This window comes from Coregonus clupeaformis, chromosome 18 (assembly GCF_020615455.1).
Source record: "Coregonus clupeaformis isolate EN_2021a chromosome 18, ASM2061545v1, whole genome shotgun sequence".
Taxonomy (NCBI): Eukaryota; Metazoa; Chordata; class Actinopteri; order Salmoniformes; family Salmonidae; genus Coregonus; species Coregonus clupeaformis.
The window spans coordinates 52,376,133-52,396,991 of record NC_059209.1 but is presented as its reverse complement, the minus strand read 5'-3'; the positions used below and the strand labels follow the sequence as shown (position 1 = coordinate 52,396,991).

Sequence of the window (20,859 nt, the reverse complement as noted above, 5' to 3'; positions counted from 1 at the left end):
TCCAAACAAGATCACTAGCTTTTTATTGTCCAACCGACACACAGAATGTGTCAAACAGTGTGTTAAACAGACAAGACTTGTGTATTAAAAAAAGAGATGGGGGATATGAGGGCAGGGGCACAGCAGAGGGTAAAGTTCAGGAGTCAGGGGTGACTGAAGAAGCCATGAGGTAGGGTAAGAGTTCTGGGGTGAGGGGGTCGGGGGGTCAGCGGTGAAGGGAGAGGGGTAGAGAGGTCAGCGGTGACTGAAGAAGCCCTGGGGGTGGTTGTACTTGAACGGCTTCAGACGGTTCGGACCCCTGAAACACAACCATAGAGAAACACATTGTCAGAGATACTGAGAGAGGAGTGTGTGAGTGTCAAATCAAATCACATTTTATTGGTCAAATCACATTTTATTGGTCGCATACAAATATTTAGCAGATGTTATTGCGGGTGTAGCGAAATGCTTGTGTTCCTAGCTCCAACAGTGCAGTAACATCTAACAATACACACAAATGGAATTAAGAAATATTAGGACGAGCAATGTTGGAGTCCGGAGTGTGTGCGCGGACTACACACAATACCCCATAATGACAAAGCAAAAAACAGGTTTAGACATTTTTGCAATTTTATTAAAAAAAATACTGAAATGTCACATTTACATAAGTATTCAGACCCTTTACTCAGTACTTTCTTGAAGCACCTTTGGCAGCGATTACAGCCTAGAGTCTTCTTGGGTATGACGGTACAAGCTTGGCACACCTGTATTTAGGGAGTTTCTCCCATTCTTCTCTGCAGATCCTCTCAAGCTCTGTCAGGTTGGATGGGGAGCGTTGCTGCACAGCTATTTTCAGGTCTCTCCTGATTTGTTCCATCACGTTCAAGTCTGGGCTCTGGCTGGCCCACTCAAGAATATTCAGAGACTTGTCCCGAAGCCACTCCTGCGTTTGTCTTGACTGTGTGCTTAGGGTCGTTGTCCTGTTGGAAGGTGAACCTTTGCTCCAGTCTGAGGTCCTGAGCGCTCTGGAGCAGGTTTTCATCAAGGATCTCTCTGTACTTTGCTCCGTTCATCTTTACCTCGATCCTGAGTAGTGTCCCAGTCCCTGCCGCTGAAAACCATCCCAACAGCATGATGCTGCCACCACCATGCTTCACCGTAGGGATGGTGCCAGGTTTCCTCCAGATGGGATGCTTGGCATTCAGGCCAAAGAGTTCAATCTTGGTTTCATCAGACTAGAGAATTTTGTTTCTCATGGTCAGAGTCCTTTAGGTGCCTTTTGGCAAACTTCAAGCGGCTTGTCATGTGCCTTTTACTGAGGAGTGGCTTCCGTCTGGCCACTCTACCATAAAGGCCAATTGGTTGAGTGCTGCAGAGATTGTTGTCCTTCTGGAAGGTTCTACTATCTCCACAGAGGAACTCTGGAGCTCTGTCAGAGTTACCATCGGGTTCTTGGTCACCTCCCTGACCAAGGCCCTTTTCCCCAATTACGCAGTTTGGCCGGGCGGCCAGCTCTAGGAAGAGTCTTGGTGGTTCCAAACTTCTTCCATTTAAGAATGATGGAGGCCTCCGTGTTCTTGGGGGCCTTCAATGCTGCAGACATTTTTTTGTACCATTCCCCAGTTCTGTGCCTCGACACAATCCTGTCTTGGAGCTCTACGGTCAATTCCTTCGACCTCATGGCTTGGTTTTTGCTCTGACATGCACTGTCAACTGTGGGACCTTATATAGGAAACAAAGGTTTCTGTACCAAATATTAAGTTCTGCTTTTCTGATGTATCAAATACTTATGTCATGCAATAAAATGCAAAATAATTACTTAAAAATCATACAATGTGATTTTCTGGATTTTTGTTTTAGATTCCGTCTCTCACAGTTAAAGTGTACTACCTATGATAAAAATTACAGACCTCTACATGCTTTGTAAGTAGGAAAACCTGCAAAATCGGCAGTGTATCAAATACTTGTTCTCCCCACTGTATGTATGTATGTATGTATGTATGTATGTATGTATGTATGTATGTATGTATGTATGTATGTATGTATGTATGTATGTATGTATGTATGTATGTATGTATGTATGTATGTATGTATGTATGTATGTATGTATGTATGTATGTATGTATGTATGTATGTATATATATATATATATATATATATATATACACACACACATACATACAGTGGGGGAAAAAAGTATTTAGTCAACCACCAATTGTGCAGGTTCTCCCACTTAAAAAGATGAGAGAGGCCTGTAATTTTCATCATAGGTACACGTCAACTATGACAGACAAAATGAGGAAAAAAATTCCAGAAAATCACATTGTAGGATTTTTTATGAATTTATTTGCAAATTATGGTGGAAAATAAGTATTTGGTCAATAACAAAAGTTCCTCAATACTTTGTTATATACCCTTTGTTGGCAATGACACAGGTCAAACGTTTCTGTAAGTCTTCACAAGGTTTTCACACACTGTTGCAGGTACTTTGGCCCATTCCTCCATGCAGATCTCCTCTAGAGCAGTGATGTTTTGGGGCTGTCGCTGGGCAACACGGACTTTCAACTCCCTCCAAATATTTTCTATGGGGTTGAGATCTGTAGACTGGCTAGGCCACTCCAGGACCTTGAAATGCTTCTTACGAAGCCACTCCTTCGTTGCCCGGGCGGTGTGCTTGGGATCATTGTCATGCTGAAAGACCCAGCCACGTTTCATCTTCAATGCCCTTGCTGATGGAGGGAGGTTTTCACTCAAAATCTCACGATACATGGCCCCATTCATTCTTTCCTTTACACGGATCAGTCGTCCTGGTCCCTTTGCATAAAAACAGCCCCAAAGCATGATGTTTCCACATTTACATTTAAGTCATTTAGCAGAGCGACTTACAAATTGGTGCATTCACCCTATAGCCAGTGGGATAACCACTTTACATTACATTTTTTTTTTTGGGGGGTAGAAGGATTACTTTATCCTATCCCAGGTGTTCCTTAAAGAGGTGGGGTTTCAAATGTCTCCGGAAGGTGGTGAGTGACTCCGCTGTCCTGGCGTCGTGAGGGAGCTTGTTCCACAGTAGGTATGGTGTTCTTTGGATGCAACTCAGCATTCTTTGTCCTCCAAACATGACAAGTTTAGTTTTCACCAAAAAGTTATATTTTGGTTTCATCTGACCATATGACATTCTCCCAATCCTCTTCTGGATCATCCAAATGCACTCTAGCAAACTTCAGACGGGCCTGGACATGTACTGGCTTAAGCAGGGGGACACGTCTGGCACTGCAGGATTTGAGTCCCTGGCGGCGTAGTGTGTTACTGATGGTAGGCTTTGTTACTTTGGTCCCAGCTCTCTGCAGGTCATTCACTAGGTCCCCGTGTGGTTCTGGGATTTTTGCTCACCGTTCTTGTGATCATTTTGACCCCACGGGGGTGAGATCTTGCGTGGAGCCCCAGATCGAGGGAGATTATCAGTGGTCTTGTATGTCTTCCATTTCCTAATAATTGCTCCCACAGTTGATTTCTTCGAACCAAGCTGCTTACCTATTGCAGATTCAGTCTTCCCAGCCTCGTGCAGGTCTACAATTTTGTTTCTGGTGTCCTTTGACAGCTCTTTGGTCTTGGCCATAGTGGAGTTTGGAGTGTGACTGTTTGAGGTTGTAGACAGGTGTCTTTTATACTGATAACAAGTTCAAACAGGTGCCATTAATACAGGTAACGAGTGGAGGACAGAGGAGCCTCTTAAAGAAGAAGTTACAGGTCTGTGAGAGCCAGAAATCTTGCTTGTTTGTATGTGACCAAATACTTATTTTCCACCATAATTTGCAAATAAATTCATTAAAAATCCTACAATGTGATTTTCTGGAGAAAAAAAATCTCAATTTGTCTGTCATAGTTGAGGTGTACCTATGATGAAAATTACAGGCCGCTCTCATCTTTTTAAGTGGGAGAACATGCACAATTGGTGGCTGACTAAATACTTTTTTTCCCCACTGTGTGTGTGTGTATATATATATATCTATCTATCTATATACACACACACAGTGAGGGAAAAAAGTATTTGATCCCCTGCTGATTTTGTATGTTTGCCCACTGACAAAGAAATGATCGGTCTATAATTTTAATTGGTAGGTTTATTTGAACAGTGAGAGACATAATAACAACAAAAAAATCCAGAAAAACACATGGCAAAAATGTAATAAATTGATTTGCATTTTAATGAGGGAAATAAGTATTTGACCCCTCTCTCAATCAGAAAGATTTCTGGCTCCCAGGCGTCTTTTATACAGGTAACGAGCTGAGATTAGAGCACACTCTTAAAGGGAGTGCTCCTAATCTCAGCTTGTTACCTGTATAAAAGACACCTGTCCACAGAAGCAATCAATCAATCAGATTCCAAACTCTCCACCATGGCCAAGACCAAAGAGCTCTCCAAGGATGTCAGGGACAAGATTGTAGACCTACACAAGGCTGGAATGGGCTACAAGACCATCGCCAAGCAGCTTGGTGAGAAGTTGACAACAGTTGGTGTGATTATTCGCAAATGGAAGAAACACAAAATAACTGTCAATCTCCCTCTGCCTGGGGCTCCATGCAAGATCTCACCTCGTGGAGTTGCAATGATCATGAGAACGGTGAGGAATCAGCCCAGAACTACACGGGAGGATCTTGTCAATGATCTCAAGGCAGCTGGGACCATAGTCACCAAGAAAACAATTGGTAACACACTACGCCTTCAAGGACTGAAATCCTGCAGCGCCCGCAAGGTCCCCCTGTTCAAGAAAGCACATATACAGGCCGTCTGAAGTTTGCCAATGAACACCTGAATGATTCAGAGGAGAACTGGGTGAAAGTGTTGTGGTCAGATGAGACCAAAATCGAGCTCTTTGGCATCAACTCAACTCGCCGTGTTTGGAGGAGGAGGAATGCTGCCTATGACCCCAAGAACACCATCCCCACCGTCAAACATGGAGGTGGAAACATTATGCTTTGGGGGTGTTTTTCTGCTAAGGGGACAGGACAACTTCACTGCATCAAAGGGACGATGGACGGGGCCATGTACCGTCAAATCTTGGGTGAGAACCTCCTTCCCTCAGCCAGGGCATTGAAAATGGGTCGTGGATGGGTATTCCAGCATGACAATGACCCAAAACTCACGGCCAAGGCAACAAAGGAGTGGCTCAAGAAGAAGCACATTAAGGTCCTGGAGTGGCCTAGCCAGTCTCCAGACCTTAATCCCATAGAAAATCTGTGGAGGGAGCTGAAGGTTCGAGTTGCCAAAAGTCAGCCTCGAAACCTTAATGACTTAGAGAAGATCTGCAAAGAGGAGTGGGACAAAATCCCTCCTGAGATGTCTGCAAACCTGGTGGCCAACTACAAGAAACGTCTGACCTCTGATTGCCAACAAGGATTTTGCCACCAAGTACCAAGTCATGTTTTTCAGAGGGGTCAAATACTTATTTCCCTCATTAAAATGCAAATCAATTTATAACATTTTTGACATGCGTTTTTCTGGATTTTTTTGTTGTTATTCTATCTCTCACTGTTCAAATAAACCTACCATTAAAATTATAGACTGATCATGTCTTTGTCAGTGGGCAAACATACAAAATCAGCAGGGGATTAAATACTTTTTTCCCTCACTGTATGTATGTATGTATGTTGTATGTATGTATGTATGTATATATATATATATACACACACACATATATATATGAAAATGGGTAAAACATACGTAAACATTATTAAAAGTGCCCAGTGTTCCATTATTAAAGTGACCAGTGTTCCATGTCTATGTACATAGGGCAGCAGCCTCTAAGGTGCAGATTTGAGTAACTGGGTGGTAGCCGGCTAGTGACAGTGACAAAGTTCTGGGCAGCGTACTGGGTGGAGGTTGGCTAGTGATTGTTATTCAACAGCCTGATGGCCTTGAGACTGAAAAACAACTTATATCGGTCCCAGTTTTGATGCACCTGTACTGACCTCGCCTTCTGGATGATAGCGGCGTGAATAGGCCGTGGCTTGGGTGGCTGAGGTCCTTGATGATCTTCTTGGCCTTCCTGTGACACCGGGTGCTGTAGATGTTCTGGAGGGCAGCCAGTGTGCCCCTGGTGATGCGTTGGGCAGACCGCACCACCCTCTGGAGAGCCCTGCGGTTGCTGACGGTGCAGTTGCTGTACCAGGCGGTGATACAGCCCGACAGGATGCTCTCAATGGTGCATCTGTAAAGGTTTGTGGGTCTTATGGGCCAAGCCACATTTTTTCAGCCTCCTGAGGTTGAAGAGGCGCTGTTCGCCTTCTTCACCACACGGTCTGCGTGGGTGCATCATTTCAGATTGTCAGTGATGTGTACGCCGAGGAACTTGAAGCTTTTGACCTTCTCCACTGCAGCCCCATTGATGTGGATGGGGGTGTGCTCCCTCTGCTGTCTCCTGAAGTCCACGATCAGCTCCTTCGTTTTGTTGAGGGAGAGGTTATTTTCCTGGCACCACTCCGCCAGGGCCCTCACCTCCTCCCTGTAGGACGTCTCGTAATTGTTGGTAACCAGGCCTACCACTGTTGTGTCGTCTGCAAACTTGATGATTGAGTTGGAGGCGTGCGTGGCCACGCAGTCATGGGTGAAAAGGGAGTACAGGAGGGGGCTGAGCACCACCCTTGCGGGGCCCCTGTGTTGAGGATCAGCGTAGTGGAGGTGTTGTTGTCGACCTTCACCACTTGGGGGTAGCCCGTCAGGAAGTCCAGGACCCAGTTGCACAGGGCAGGGTTCAGACCCAGGGACGAGCTTAATGATGAGCTTGGAGGGTACTATGGTGTTGAAGGCTGAGCTGTAGTCAATGAACAGCATTCTTACATAGGTAGATTTGCTTTATTAAAGTCCCTAGCTACAATAAATGCGGCCTCAGGATATGCGGTTTCCAGTTTGCACAAAGTCCAGCGTAGTTCCTTGAGAGCCGTCGTGGTATCGACTTGAGGGGGAATATACATGGCTGTGACGATGACCGAAGATAATTATTTTGGGAGGTAATGTGATCGGCATTTGATTGTGAAGTATTCTAGGTCGGGTGAACAAAAGGGCTTGAGTTCCTGTACGTTACCACAATCACACCATGAGTAGTTAATCATGAAACATACACCTCCGCCTTTCTTCTTCCCAGAGAGTTCTTTATTCCTATCTGCGCGATGTACTGAGAACGGGACAGTATATCAGGAGAGAGCCATGACTCCGTGAAACAGAGTATGTTACAGTCCCTGATGTCTCTCTGGAAGGATATCCTCACCCTGAGCTCGTCTACTTTACTGTAATATACTCGTAAGCGGTGGATGGTGTGCATGCCTCCCGAGTTGGACTAAAAGTCTACTCCGAATACCTCTTCTATGCCAGCGGCGTCTTGGAGCAGCCTCTGACATAAGTTAAATCGCCTTGGGGGGTACGAACAAAGGATCCAATTCAGGAAAGTCGTATTTCTGGTCGAAATGCTGGCGAGTTACTGATATTCCAAAGTTATTTCCAGCTGTATGTAATAATGCAAAAAACATTCTGGGCTAATAATGTGAGAAAAAAATATACTGCAAAGTTGCTTAGGAGCCAGAAACAGGCCAGCCATGTCGATCGGCGCCATCTCTGTGTGTGTGTATGTGTGTGCGTGTACCTGACAGTGCGTAGACACATCTTCTCTCTGGGGAACTCCCGTGGTCCCTCCACACTGTCGTCCTGTCCGTCTGTCTCCAGGTACACGTCCAGACAGACACCCAGACGAGCCACCTGATTGGTCAGCAGCTGGTGGCCTGGGCGGGGCCCCTGGAGCTCCGATTTGAAAACGTTCACCTCACTCTCCATGGCCTGGGGGAGGGGTTAGACATGTCAATCCCAGCCGGTGAGTGTCTAACCACTAACCAGTGGCATCAAAGGGCATTACAGCATATAGATTTGCCCTCCCCTGGGTTAGGGTCCTGTATTCACAGTGTGTGATGGGTGTGTGTATACTCACTCGAAGGTTGTCGTCAGTACGTCCACTGCGCTCCCCCTTCCAGCTGAGTGAGACAGCAAAGAGAGGAGAAATGACTGGGTAACGGGGGTTCAACACCACCGCAGCCTGAAGACGAGCTGGAAAGGAAAGAGATAATTTATTTTCCTGACTTTTCTAAGAAATCTTATAGTCCAAACAAAGCAGAGACAGGCCTCCAATTCTTCAGGAATGTCTTAATATATACCCCTGGTATTTACCTGTTCCTCTCTCCACCACGGCCATGAAGAACAGGTCAGTCTCCCGAGCAAGACCTGCTTCTGACACATGCTGCGTGAACACCAGATTCTATACAGCGAGAGAGAACACACAAAGAATAGTAAGCTATATGGTTTATTTAATTAAACCACAATACCTTCTATAGCCACTCCATCTACACAGCAGCTACAATGAGAGTCAGAAATTTTTATATTGAGTGTGAGGATGAGTTGTAGTCAAAGTTGTGTGCTTCCTGTGTACTCTTCGGTTGTTTTGACAGCAAACAAAATGTATGGAAGTGTTTTGTGTGTTCGTACTGTGTACTCCTGGTGTGTGATGGTAGTCCAGCGAGCCAGGCGGGAGAGAACCTTAGCAGGGAACAGGTGCTGGCACTCACTGGACACTGGAACAATACTGTGCTCTGAAAAACACAAACACAATACCATAAACACTTATTTTATTGTCTGTGTGCGTGTACCCGGTGATGAGAAATGTGAGGAGAACTGTCTGTGTGTACCTAGTGAGGAGAACTGTTTGTGCAGGGCCAGGCGTGACTGGACGCGTCCTCTCAGCAGCTTCATGGTGCTCTCCATGTGACTGGCACTCAGAGAACTGCCTGCATGCACACCCTGAAACACACACACAGCAGGGTTAACACACACATACAGAGAGAAAGAAGTACAGCATAGCAGCAGACACTTTACTAAACGGAATGTCAGGGCCACACACACCACAAACACACACCTCTGGGGCGTCACTTGGGAACTGCAGTCCTCCCAGTCTCTGCACCCACAGGTAGGGATGACCCAGCTCTGCCACGTAGTCTCCAAATGAACTGATCCTACAAGAAAACACAATATATGAATTAATACTGATCCTACAATCATCAAACAATATCTGTATTGATACTGAAGCAACTGTACAAGCTGTGTGTATAGGTGTTCGGCTTTAGGACAGCATCCTTACCCCACTTTATCAAACTGGTAGCGGTTAGCAGGGTTGGGCGTCTCGCGCCCCTGATCGTTAGCATACAGGCAGTTGAGCAGCGTGTCAGAATTTAACAGCTCCCTGCCAGAAGATAGAATCATTACAACACAGTCACACACAGTCACACACTCCCCAAACTCCACACGCACACACGTACCCAGCACTGATAGCTCCAGTGAGGTCTGTGGCGGTGGAGACTTTGGCCTTGACAGTCATGATGTTCAGGTTCATCAGGTAGTAGAAGAACAGATGCAGCACACTGCCGTCTAGAGAGACAGAGAGAGTGAGAGAGAGAAGGGTTCACTGGGTATGATGCGATCTATTAATAATATATACATAATATGCTATTTATCAAACAGGGAGATGAGACGTGTGTGTGTGTGTATGTGAGCATGTATTGTGGTTGGTAAGTTGCCTCTCTGCCAAAAGATACCCCAAAGGCCGGCAGATGGCAAATTGAGATGGCAATCTTACTGTTCAAAAGCATTGTATGCAGCCTGCAATGCACTCGTATACCCCGTGGATGTCAGTGTAAATTGACACAAAGAGGATGACTAGATTCTTAGCTATGAAGAATGGAGAAGAGGAGGAGGGGAGGGAGAGATGGTGAAAAGGAGGAGGGATGAGGTGAGGATGTTCTGCATTGCAGGCGTAACTCTATCCACTGGCAAGCAGGCAGGGAGGAGCGGACGGTGTATGTGTGTGGAGCTGGCAGCAGTGTAGGGCTGCAGCACTCACACCTTATTCTAAGCACATTTTCATCAGCCTCCTCGCACTCTCTCTGTTGTCCTCTAAACTAGTGGTTCCCAACCAGGAGTACTAGGACCCCTGGGGATACTTGGCCTATCCACAGGGGATACTTGAGAAGACTCATGAGACCATAGGCTTACTGGTAAAATGCACATGAGGGGGTACTTCAGGGGTACTCTGGGCAGAGCAAAATTAAGTTGGTGGTACAGTAACCGAAAAAGGTTGGGAACCACTACTCTAAACCATGAAGCAGCTTATGACTGTTTGCAGCAGTAAAAGCTGTGTGTGTGTGTGTGTGTATTTGTGAGAGAGTGAGTGTGCGTCTGTGTGTCCGTCTCTCAAGGTGTCATTGGGTTCTAGCCAGGAGAGGAGAGGAGAGGCGACATTGTGTAACCTTAGTAGTGATGTCATTGTTCATTGAACAAGAATCGTTCATTTAGTGTAATCTATGCAATGAACCATCACCATTATCATATACACTGCACCACATAATCCTTACCACTACCATTGATATCAATTTCTAACAGTCCTATCATATAGCTCTGAATGATGTCATCTACCCTTAACTGTCCCAGAGAGACTAAGAAGTAGTGACAGCGTCCTGCTGCCTGTCACACAGGAGCAGTGTGTGTGTGTCACTGAGGAGCAGTGACAGATTACTGCAGTCTTCCACAGAGAAAGAAAAACAGCAGAAGCAGCACTATCTGTGAGAGGCTGACACACAGAAACTACTGGAATAGAAAGTGTGTGTGTGTGTACCTTTGCATTTGAGGTCTAGGCAGAGGGAGAGAGGGTGTCTCTTCAGCATCTCACGTCTCTTATCATCCAGCTGACCACCTGTAGTAGGTCTCCTCCTCTTCTACACACAGAGACAGAGAGAGAGAATTACCATTACATCACGCTGTCATGTTCTACTGCTCATTAATCAGATGTACTGATGTCTACACTTAGTGTACCAAACACTAGGAACACCTTCCTAATATTGAGTTGCACCCCTCCCCTTTTGCCCTCAGAACAGCCTCAATTCGTCTGGGCCTGGACTCTACGAGGTGTTGAAAGCGTTCCACAGGGATGCTGGCCCATGTTGACTCCAATGCTTCCCACAGTTGTGTCAAATTGGCTAATGTCCTTTGGGTGGTGGACCATTCTTGATACACACGGGAAACTGTTGAGCGTGAAAAACCCAGCAGCGTTGCACTTCTTTACACAAACCGGTGCGCCTGGCACCTACTACCATACCCCGTTCGAAGGCACTTCAATCTTTTGTCATGCCCATTTACTCTTTGAATGGCACACATACACAATTCATGTCTCAATTGTCCCAAGGCTTAAAATTCCTTCTTTAACCTGTCGCCTCCCCTTCATCTACACTGATTGAAGTGGATTTAACAAGTGACATCAATAAGGGATCATAGCTTTCACCTGGATTCACCTGAGTGCAGCTGGGTCATGCAGCAAGACAATGATCCAAAACACACAATCAAGTCTACATGAAAATTGCTAAAAAGCAACACATTTGAAGTTTTGGAATGGCCTAGTCAAAGTCCAGACCTAATCCCAATTGAGATGTTGTGGCAGGACTTGAAACGAGCAGTTCATGCTTGAAAACCCACACGTCACTGAGTTAAAGCAGTTCTGCATGGAAGAGTGGGCCAAAATTCCTCCACAGCGACGTGAGAGACTGATCAACAACTACAGGAAGCATTTGGTTGGAGTCATTGCAGTTAAAGGTGGCTCAACCAGTTATTGAGTGTGGGGGCAATTACTTTTTCACACAGGGGAATTGGGTGTTGCATAACTTTGTTTATGAAATAAATATGTAATTGTTGTGTTATTTGTTCACTTATGTTCCCTTTATCTAATATTAGGTTTTGGTTGAAGATCTGATAACATTCAGTATCACAAATATGCAAAAGTAGAGAAAATTAGAAAGGGGGCAAATACTTTTTCATAGCACTGTAGGGCGGCAGGTAGCTTAGTGGTTAAGAGCGTTGTGCCAGTAACCAAAAGGTCGCTGGTTCTAATCCCCGAGCAGACTAGGTGAAAAATCTGTCGATGTGCCCTTGAGCAAGGCACTTAACACTAATTGCTCCTGTAAGTCGCTCTGGATAAGAGCATCTGCTAAATGACTAAAATGTAAAATGTGCACTACTTTAGACCAGAGCCCTGGTATACACTACATGAACAAAAGTATGTGGACACCTGCTCCTTGAACATCTCATTCCAAAATCATGGGCATTAATATGGAGTTGGTAAACCTTTGCTGCTATAACAGCCTCCACTCTTCTGGGAAGGTTTTCCACTAGATGTTGGAACATTGCTGTGGGGACAGTCGGCATTCCAATTCATCCCAAAGGTGTTCGATGGGGTTGAGGTCAGGGCTCTGTGCAGGCCAGTCAAGTTCTTCCACACCGATCTCGACAAACCATTTCTGTATGGACCTCGCTTTGTGCACGGGGACATTGCCATGCTGAAACAGGAAAGGTCCTTCCCCAAACTATTGCCACAAAGTTGGAATCACAGAATCGTCTTGAATGTCATTGTATGCTGTAGCTTTAAGATGTCCCTTTACTGGAACTAAGGGGCCTAGCCCGAACCATGAAGAACAGCCCCAGACCATTATTCCTCCTCCACCTAACTTTACAGTTGACACTATGCATTGGGGCAGATAGCGTTCTCCTGGCATCCACCAAACCCAGATTCAGCCAGATGGTGAAGCGTGATTCATCACTCCAGAGAACATGTTTCCACTGCTCCAGAGACCAATGGCGGCGAGCTTTACACCACTCCAGCCTACGCTTGGCATTGCACATGGTGATCTTAGGCTTGTGTGCGGCTGCTCGGCCATGGAAACCCATTTCATGAAGCTCTCGACGAACAGTTCTCGTGCCGACATTGCTTCCAGAGGCAGTTTGGAACCCGGTAGTGAGTGTTACGTGCTTCAGCACTCGGCGGTCCCGTTCTGTGAGCTTGTGTGGCCTACCACTTCGTGGCTGAGCCTATGTTGCTCCTAGACGTTTCCACTTCACAATGACAGCACTTACAGTTGACCGGGGCAGCTCTAGCAGGACAGAAATTTGACGAACTGACTTGTTGGAAAGGTGGCATCCTATGCCACGTTGAAAGTCACTGAGCTCTTCAGTAAGGCCATTCTACTGCCAATGTTTGTCTATGGAGAGTGCATGGCTGTGTGCTCGATTTTATACACCTGTCAGCAACGGGTGTGGCTGAAATAGCCGAATCCACTAATTTGATGGGGTGTCCACATACTTTTGTGTATATGTATGTATTTTTTGGTGGAACTCAGTCTGGCTTTCAACTTACTTTGGAAAGTTGTAATAGTAGAATGCACAAGGTGCAATTTTGAAATTGGATAGTGCATCATCAGTTTTCCTCTTGTCATGTCAGTCATTGCATACCTTAGAGCTATTTATAACTTGTCAGAAATGTCCAGATCAACTAGCCCATGTCAGCTAACGTTTTTTAACTAGGTTTTTTGTTGTAATGTTGGAGTCACTCAAATGTCACACGAATACACATTAGACACGGCAAAATGTTTAGAATTGCAAGAAAATTAGCTTTAAAACTACAAAATTGTCTCTACACCCCATGACAAAATGTGTAGAATTGCAGGAAATAAACTTTAAAACTTGCAAAATGTTCTCTCTGCCAACAAGATGTGTGTGAACGGTTTGTGTCATGAACAGTGCTTGTGCCCATAGAAATAGACGTCGCGGGATGTTCATGAATGCTGGAAGTGGGGCCTGAGTGAAAAAGTTTGGGAACCCTTGATATAGGGAATAGGGTGCCATTTGGGATGCAATTTATAATCCTAACTGATCAGCTGTCATTAAGGCTATAGGAGGACAGAGTTCAATAGAGGCTTGACCTTCAGCTCATACATATTTCACAGAGAAAGAGAAGGACTAGCTGGAAGGAGGGAGGGAGGGAGGGGAGAAAAGGAGTGGCAGCTGAGGTGTACAGTGGCAGAGCAGCAGTAATGTGACCAGGCAATGACAGACAATTTCATTCAGCAAAAATATGAATAAATAAATAAATAACAATATACAAGTGAAATTGGCTGTGTGTGAGCTGTACGCGAGTATGAGGAGTATGAGTACGACACGTGTCAGAGAATGACGATTATGACCTCACGTCTGTGTGGGCTCGGGTTACAAGGACCCATCCTATCCCTACTTCCCAGAACCCCCCAACTAGCACCAGTCAGGAAGCGATCGATAGGCCTCCATTCCCTGTCTGCCACAACAATAGGGTGTGTGTGTCACCAGAGGTTGTTGGGACAATTTGTGTAGGTAGAAGGGTTGGGTATAGGAGAGTTGCGGTGAACTCGTTGACACTGAAGTGTGTGTGTGTAGAGAGCCGTATTAGAGGGGCCTCTAGTGGCTGCATGGTGTGGGACAGACTCTCACACTCACAGTTTTCTCCTGCTCCTCCTCTGCATCAGAATCACCAGAATCATCATCTAGAGGAGAGACAATCAAATGACACACACTTAGATACACAGTCAAAATACACACACGTTTCTCTATTTAATCAATGCCTTGTCGAACACTCGCACATTATATAGGGTCATTAACATGCAGCCAGGCAGGTGTGCTGCAGTCTTACTGTCACGACTTCGGCCGAGGCTGCCTCCCCTCCTTGTTCGGGCAGGCTTCAGCATTCGTCGTCACCGGAGTACTAACCACTGCCGCCCCAATCATCATCACAATTGTCTTGTCAATCACACACACACCTGGTTCTAATCCCCTAATTAGTCCATGTATAAGTGTTCCCTCTGCCCCCTTGTCCTTGTGGGTGATTGTTTATTTGTGGAGGTTAGTGAAGCTCGGTGGAGCTCGTATTTTGTATCGACGGGAGAATTTTCCAGTGCGCCTGTTTTGTGTCCTGGAGTGTGTTTGACGCATTTCTGCGTAAATCTGTATTTTGCGGATTAAAGCCTGTTATTCTGTGATTTACCCTCCTGCGCCTGACTCCTTCAACACCACACTTACCCTGGGAGTCCTCTGGAGGTTTAGACAGAGCTTTGGCCTCGTCCACATCTCCACTGATGGACACACTCAGGCTCTTATCTGAAACGCACACAAATACAAAAATGCATAAAAACCGCATGTCCTCATCAAAATTGATAAAGTGACAATGAAAAAAGTCTGCCACACAATTGCGTTCACAAATGTAAGTAAACACACACACAAACACTCACCGCAGGCCTGTCCGTAAGCGCTGGCCTGTACCAGTAGGACATAGAGAGAGGGGGGGAGGTGGCGGGCGATCTCTGTCTGTCTCTGGGTCTGTTCAAACGGCATGGAGAGGTACTCCTGGACCGGGAGGGATGCCTGGGGAAGAGGACAGGTTTAGGCTTCAGGCCTGGAAGGTCACATTCTGTGGGCAGGGCCATTTCAGAAGCCCATGCCTGCTGTGTGTGTAATCATGCACAATGCTAGCCATCCATACCAGACAGACACCTAGACTTGCAAAAGCTGTGTGGGACTGGTGTTGTTTTGTCAATTGAATGCTGCTATGGCTTACAGGGAGGTTTAAAGTTCACTTTGCTTCAGTGTGTACCTGGGTAATAGCATTGTATCCAGGTTGTAGGGTGTGTGAGTTACAGAGAGTGTGTGTTACCTGCATGATAGCGTTGAGTCCAGGCTGTAGAGAACTCAGGTGTTCCTTCTTAACCTCAATGCCTTTCTGGATCTTCTCCTTACTGGACAGAGACTCCTTGTACTGCTCAGCCAGCCTACACACACACAGAACAGTGGGAGTTCATGTACTGCTTAGCCAACCTACAGAACAACACAACTGTCTCAGTGTGTGTGTGGTACCTCTTTCTCTGCTCCAGTTCCCAGTCCAGCCTGGCCAGTGTGAGTTGGTGGGTGTCGTCCTTGGTGAGGGGGCTGCGGGATGTCTCAGGGGGGGCCTCCTGGTAGAACTCATCTACACTCACAAGATCTATCTCTTCATGCTTTGACCTGGACACACACAAACACGCAGAGGACAAGATAATATTAATGTTAGACATTGTGCCTCAAAACTCTAAGCTTCTTATTCCTGGATATAGGCCTACTGACTTGGAGCAAATGTGAATTAGAACCCCCCAAGTGGTACTGACTTGAACTCCAGACACTTGCTGATCTCCTTCTGCAGGTGCATGACCTCATAGAGCAGGTTCTGGAGCTGCAGGTGCAACACATCCACTCTCTGCTTGCCCTGGAGGAAGACAGGGCAAGGGAGGTGGGAGAGAGGCGAGGGGAGTTAATAACTGCTTTTGCCGTGTGTGTGTAGAGGGAATTGTGCGTGTGAAAGAGTGTGCATATATGTACCTCGTGTGTCTGGTCTCTCCCCCTCTTCAGTCTCATGTGAGCCAGGCGGTTGAGTTTCTTCAGACTCATAAAGTGGATACAGCTCTGCATCCTCTTCTCCTCTATCTCAGTACACTGGAGGGAAGGGTAGACAACATGAACGTGAAATGCAACTGGTAATAGGCTACAGTCAGACTTCACATATTGGTGCCAATCATTAGTAGCCTAAAACTCCTCCAATCGACGGAGAGATTCGGTGTGCTGCTGACAAGTTTGAGGGGATCGGCCAGAACAAGCCGCAGTGCCTTGCTAAAGGCAATTCCTATCCAACATACGCTGTTGGAGTCCACTTTAATGAAATATCGTAGGCCTAGATTTATTATTGATAATTAGATTCTATAGAAAATGAATTAATACCAGGTTAAAATAACTTTTTTCGGTTTCTTCTAAAGCTATTGAATATGTGCATTGTGCACGTTTTTTAATTTATTCATAAATGTATTAGTAGGTTTATGGATTAGCCTAGTAAATGTTTCAAGTAATCCGCCCAACACTGTTTAATTATTTCTATAAGGAATGCAACGAAAGGAGTGCATGCTTCCTGTGACTTGTTCAATTGCATGCAGCTCAGATTTTTTATAGACAAAGATATAGTATAGGCTGTTTTCAGACCAGTTTAAACAGCCAGCCGTGTGTGCGTGCGAGGACGAAAGAGTCACATATGAAGGAGTTTGCTTCTTCTGCAGCATTCGCAATATAATGCTTTGCGGCGGTGCTTCGGTCTGCTATACAGATATAGGTGTACAGAAGGAGGTTCCTGCTTTAATTTTCTATCATAATATTTTTTTTATATTGTAAATTATAGGAGTTACTCTGGTAGGCCTGAAACATTCTTCCTCACCTCAATTTTAACTGTCGAAGTAGAGCAGGGCAATATGGACAAAAATCCATGTCTGGATAAATTGCCTGAATTTATGCTTCAACGATAAATAGAACGCTAAGTGTATAACAATAATGTGCACCACAGTTTTTTTAAATGATCCTTTAAACCAGGGTTTCCCAAACTCGGCCTGGAGCCCCCCCCCCCCCCCAACAGGCCTACTTAAAACCCATCTTAAACTAAACACGTTTTGCATATTTAAAGAACTGGTTTATATTAATAAATAGGCCTACAATAACAACAATGATATACAGTAATAAAAAAATTATTATAAATACAAATGTTTTTATAAATAAAAGTTCCTACCTGAATAGAGAGTTGCACAGTATTCTGCATTTGGCCCCGCCAATGTATTTCTCATCTTTGACCACTATAATATTCAAACTTGTCCATACGGAGGACACAACCATTGTACGCTATTCAATATAGGCATAATCTCTAACTTTCGTTTTACTTAAATGAAAAAGGCCTCCATCTTCACAATCAACAGTAGCCTAGGCCAAGGCTCATCTCTCTCTCTCCTCAGCAGCAGGCGCATGCACGTAAGGCAGTGGGCAATGCCAAGGAGTGAGAGAATGGTGCTGAAGCGTGAAATCTGGGTGTATGATGGGCAGCCCCGGACAATTTGGCTGGCTACAATTTTATTTATCGGCTTTTCATTATTTTTATCGGCCAAAAGCCAGCAATTACCAGCTAACGAAAATCCTGGTGTGTGTGTTTCTTACCCCATCCTTGGCGCCGTTGGCTTTCTGCTCCTGGATGTCGTTCATCAGTTGGGCCAGAGCTTCACAGGTTAGTTTATATTCCTGGTAGTCCTCCTCTGGGTCCCTGCTATCCAGCTCCACCTCTTCACTGTACACAGGTAAGTCCTGAAAACACACACACAAAGTAGTCAAATTCATTCATGCTCCCTCCCCTCCTCTCTATACTCATCTGCCTCTCCTCTCTCTACAGTTCTCACCTTGACCCCCTCACCCCCACTGTTTATGCTGTCCACCCCTCTCATCTCCTCTGCAGTGCTCACCTGGTCCCCTTCTCCGCGGCCGCGTTTCCCCTCAGGTGTGCCCATCTCGCTGCGCAGCACCTTCGACTTGCGCTTCTTCAGGGCGTCTGACATGGCTGGTCAACGTCAGACTAGTCTAGGACACAAAGGCAGAATTGTTTTTATGGAAACAGACCAGTAACATGCAAATGTTACTAATGCATTTCACATAAATAGTTAGTTACCAAAGTTCCACCAATGTCAATCATAAGTGACCATATGATTGTGCTAAAAACAAAGTCAAAGTCAGTAACTGAGATGATCTAGCTAGGTAGTAGTGCTGAGCGATTACTGCTTTTTGAGGTCACTTCGGTTTCGGTTAGATTTGAGGCAAAAATATTAAATTACCAAAACATTGAAAATATTCCATTGTCTCTGTCAGGTCCACAATGGGTAGAAATCAATACAAAAGAAAGGAAATTACTATGAAATAATTAAATATTTCAGTTGTGTATATTACTTATGACTATTATTTTTAATTCCTTAAAGTCTTCATCTCATCTCAGGCAGTTGCAGTCAGACAACAATTTAACGTTCTCTGTACTGTATAGTCATCCTATTTTGCTAGGCTAGCCTGCCTAAGTATGCCGCAGTTATTAAACAACTAACGACGGTTCAATTACTTGAATTCCATTTAGGTCGTTTTTTTGTATGCCTTATCTACTTTGAAAAACGAGTAAAATTATTTCGTCAAAGCTCTGCGGCATACTTAGGCAGGCTAGCCTAGCAAAATAGGATGACTAAAGACAGAACAAAGAACGTTATATGGTTGTCTGACTGCAACTGCCTGAGCTGAGATGAAGACTTGAAGGAATTAAAAATAAGTCATAAGTAATATACACAACTGAAATATTTAATTCCAAACAGTCCCTTTACAAGTCAGAATGTTGAATAAACTTCATTTGAACTCTGTCTGTGGTGTTGGTCGTTCAGTTGGTCGAAATTCGAGACAAAATATCCACAGGTCAGTGTTATTAACCCGACTTCAAAACATGGGTCTACGTGTGTGCACGAGCTCGGCAAGTATGCATGGGTGTATTTTCATCTGAATGCACTACCAGCAGTATGAAAAGTTGATTTAATTATACTTCCTGTTTCCTGTTGATATATTGTCTCGCATTCCTACTTGCAAAAGGACCAACCGGTAAAGTAAGTGTAAATAAAATTGTATTCAACATTCTGGCTTGTACAGGTAGTGAGAGTAAACTTTCCTGATTCAAACGCATATTTCTGCATGATGTAGAATTCAATGCAATTCAATGTCGGGTTTCCAGGCAACCCAGAAGGTAATATACTCTCGTCCAGCATGGACCGGCTCATACAAAAAACATTCTCCAGTCAGGCTGCAAATGCATCGGTTTCCTCCTTAACTCAATGTAATGTCTCATCGGTGAAAGAAAACGGTGGAAATATCTGTCTTAATAAAACACAATTTTGCACCACCATGCTGGGGTGGCAAATTATACTTCCTGATGTTGCGGTATGCATTCAGCCAGCAGTAAACAACCGATTCACAAAAAATGTTTTATAAGGCAGTCCGCATATTTTGCCCGTTAAAAAATTGAGGCTGTTTTATGTACGAGCCGGTAGATGGGGGACACCAGTGTATTGCTGGCTGAGCACATTGACAAACGACGTAAAATACATAATAGCGCCATCTTGTTGCCGGTTGGGCAACCGCACAGACAAGAGGTCGATTGAGTTCAAATGTACTTTTATTCTATATTCTGTCGTTTAAGGAAAACTTCGACGATTTTTCAATGCTATGTTTCAAACTGTATATCAAATATTGATATAAAAGTCTGATTTATTAGGCAAGCCAGGATGGTGTTGTTGGCAAGCTAGCCAGCTAAAGTCAGCAAATGCACAAGCTAGCTAGCTACCAACTAGCGATAACAAATATTACAGGCACCACACATACTCACCAAAACGATATAAAATACGAAAAACTAAAACAGAACATTCATTTATCCGTAAATCTCGTGCACAAGTTGTTCGAAACACACTTTATTTCCAGTTACAACGCAAAGCACTATGGGTAACGACATTCTTCTTCGTTGGTGGTAGCGGCAGCAGGTAGATTAGCGAGGTGAGATGCATACCGCCACCTAGGGTACTGGAGGCCCGAACCTCAGAGAGTTCAGTATCTCGACTGTCTCGGTCTGTTCTCGTCTATACTGAACGAAAATATACAGGCAACATGTGACAATTTCAACGATTTTACTGAGTTAATGTTCATAGAAGGAAATCAGTGGGCAGGCCCTAATCTATGCATTTCACATGACTGGGCAGGGGCACAGCCATGATTGGGCATAGGCCCACCCACTGGGTTGCCAGGCCCACCCACTGGGGCGCCAGGCCCAGCCAATTAGAATACATTTTTTCCCACAAAAGGGCTTTATTACAGACAGAAATACTCAGTTTCATCAGCTGTCCGGGTGACTGGTCTCAAACGATCCTGCAGTAGAAGAAGTCTGATGTGGAAGTCCTGGGCTGGCGTGGTTACACTTGGTCTGCGGTAGTGAGGCCGTTTGGACATACTGCCAAATTCTCTAAAACCATGTTGAAGGCAGGTTATGGTAGAGAAATGAACATTCAATTATGTGGAAAGTGCTCTGGTGGACA

General features: G+C 45.0%; 1 protein-coding gene across 3 annotated transcripts; it reads right to left on the bottom strand.

The window, feature by feature from the left end:
- On the bottom strand, positions 1-20,282 carry LOC121573754 (THO complex subunit 5 homolog). Of its 3 annotated transcripts, none has more exons than XM_041885983.2 (20): positions 20,160-20,282; positions 18,154-18,331; positions 17,918-18,061; positions 16,274-16,387; positions 16,063-16,160; positions 15,776-15,922; positions 15,576-15,690; positions 15,154-15,286; positions 14,945-15,022; positions 14,366-14,412; positions 10,689-10,788; positions 9,337-9,445; positions 9,159-9,260; positions 8,937-9,033; positions 8,710-8,821; positions 8,510-8,613; positions 8,195-8,282; positions 7,959-8,074; positions 7,620-7,810; positions 1-298 (listed from the first exon to the last, which is right to left on the bottom strand). In XM_041885983.2, the coding sequence occupies exons 2-20, from the start codon at positions 18,307-18,309 to the stop codon at positions 235-237; spliced, it is 2,115 nt and encodes a 704-aa protein (XP_041741917.2). In that variant the 5' UTR covers positions 18,310-18,331; positions 20,160-20,282; the 3' UTR covers positions 1-234. The 3 variants fall into 3 exon arrangements, with proteins under 3 accessions (XP_041741917.2, XP_045082875.1, XP_041741926.2); XM_045226940.1 differs by having other exon boundaries at positions 18,217-18,331; XM_041885992.2 differs by having other exon boundaries at positions 18,154-18,326.
- Positions 20,283-20,859: the final 577 nt, after the last annotated feature.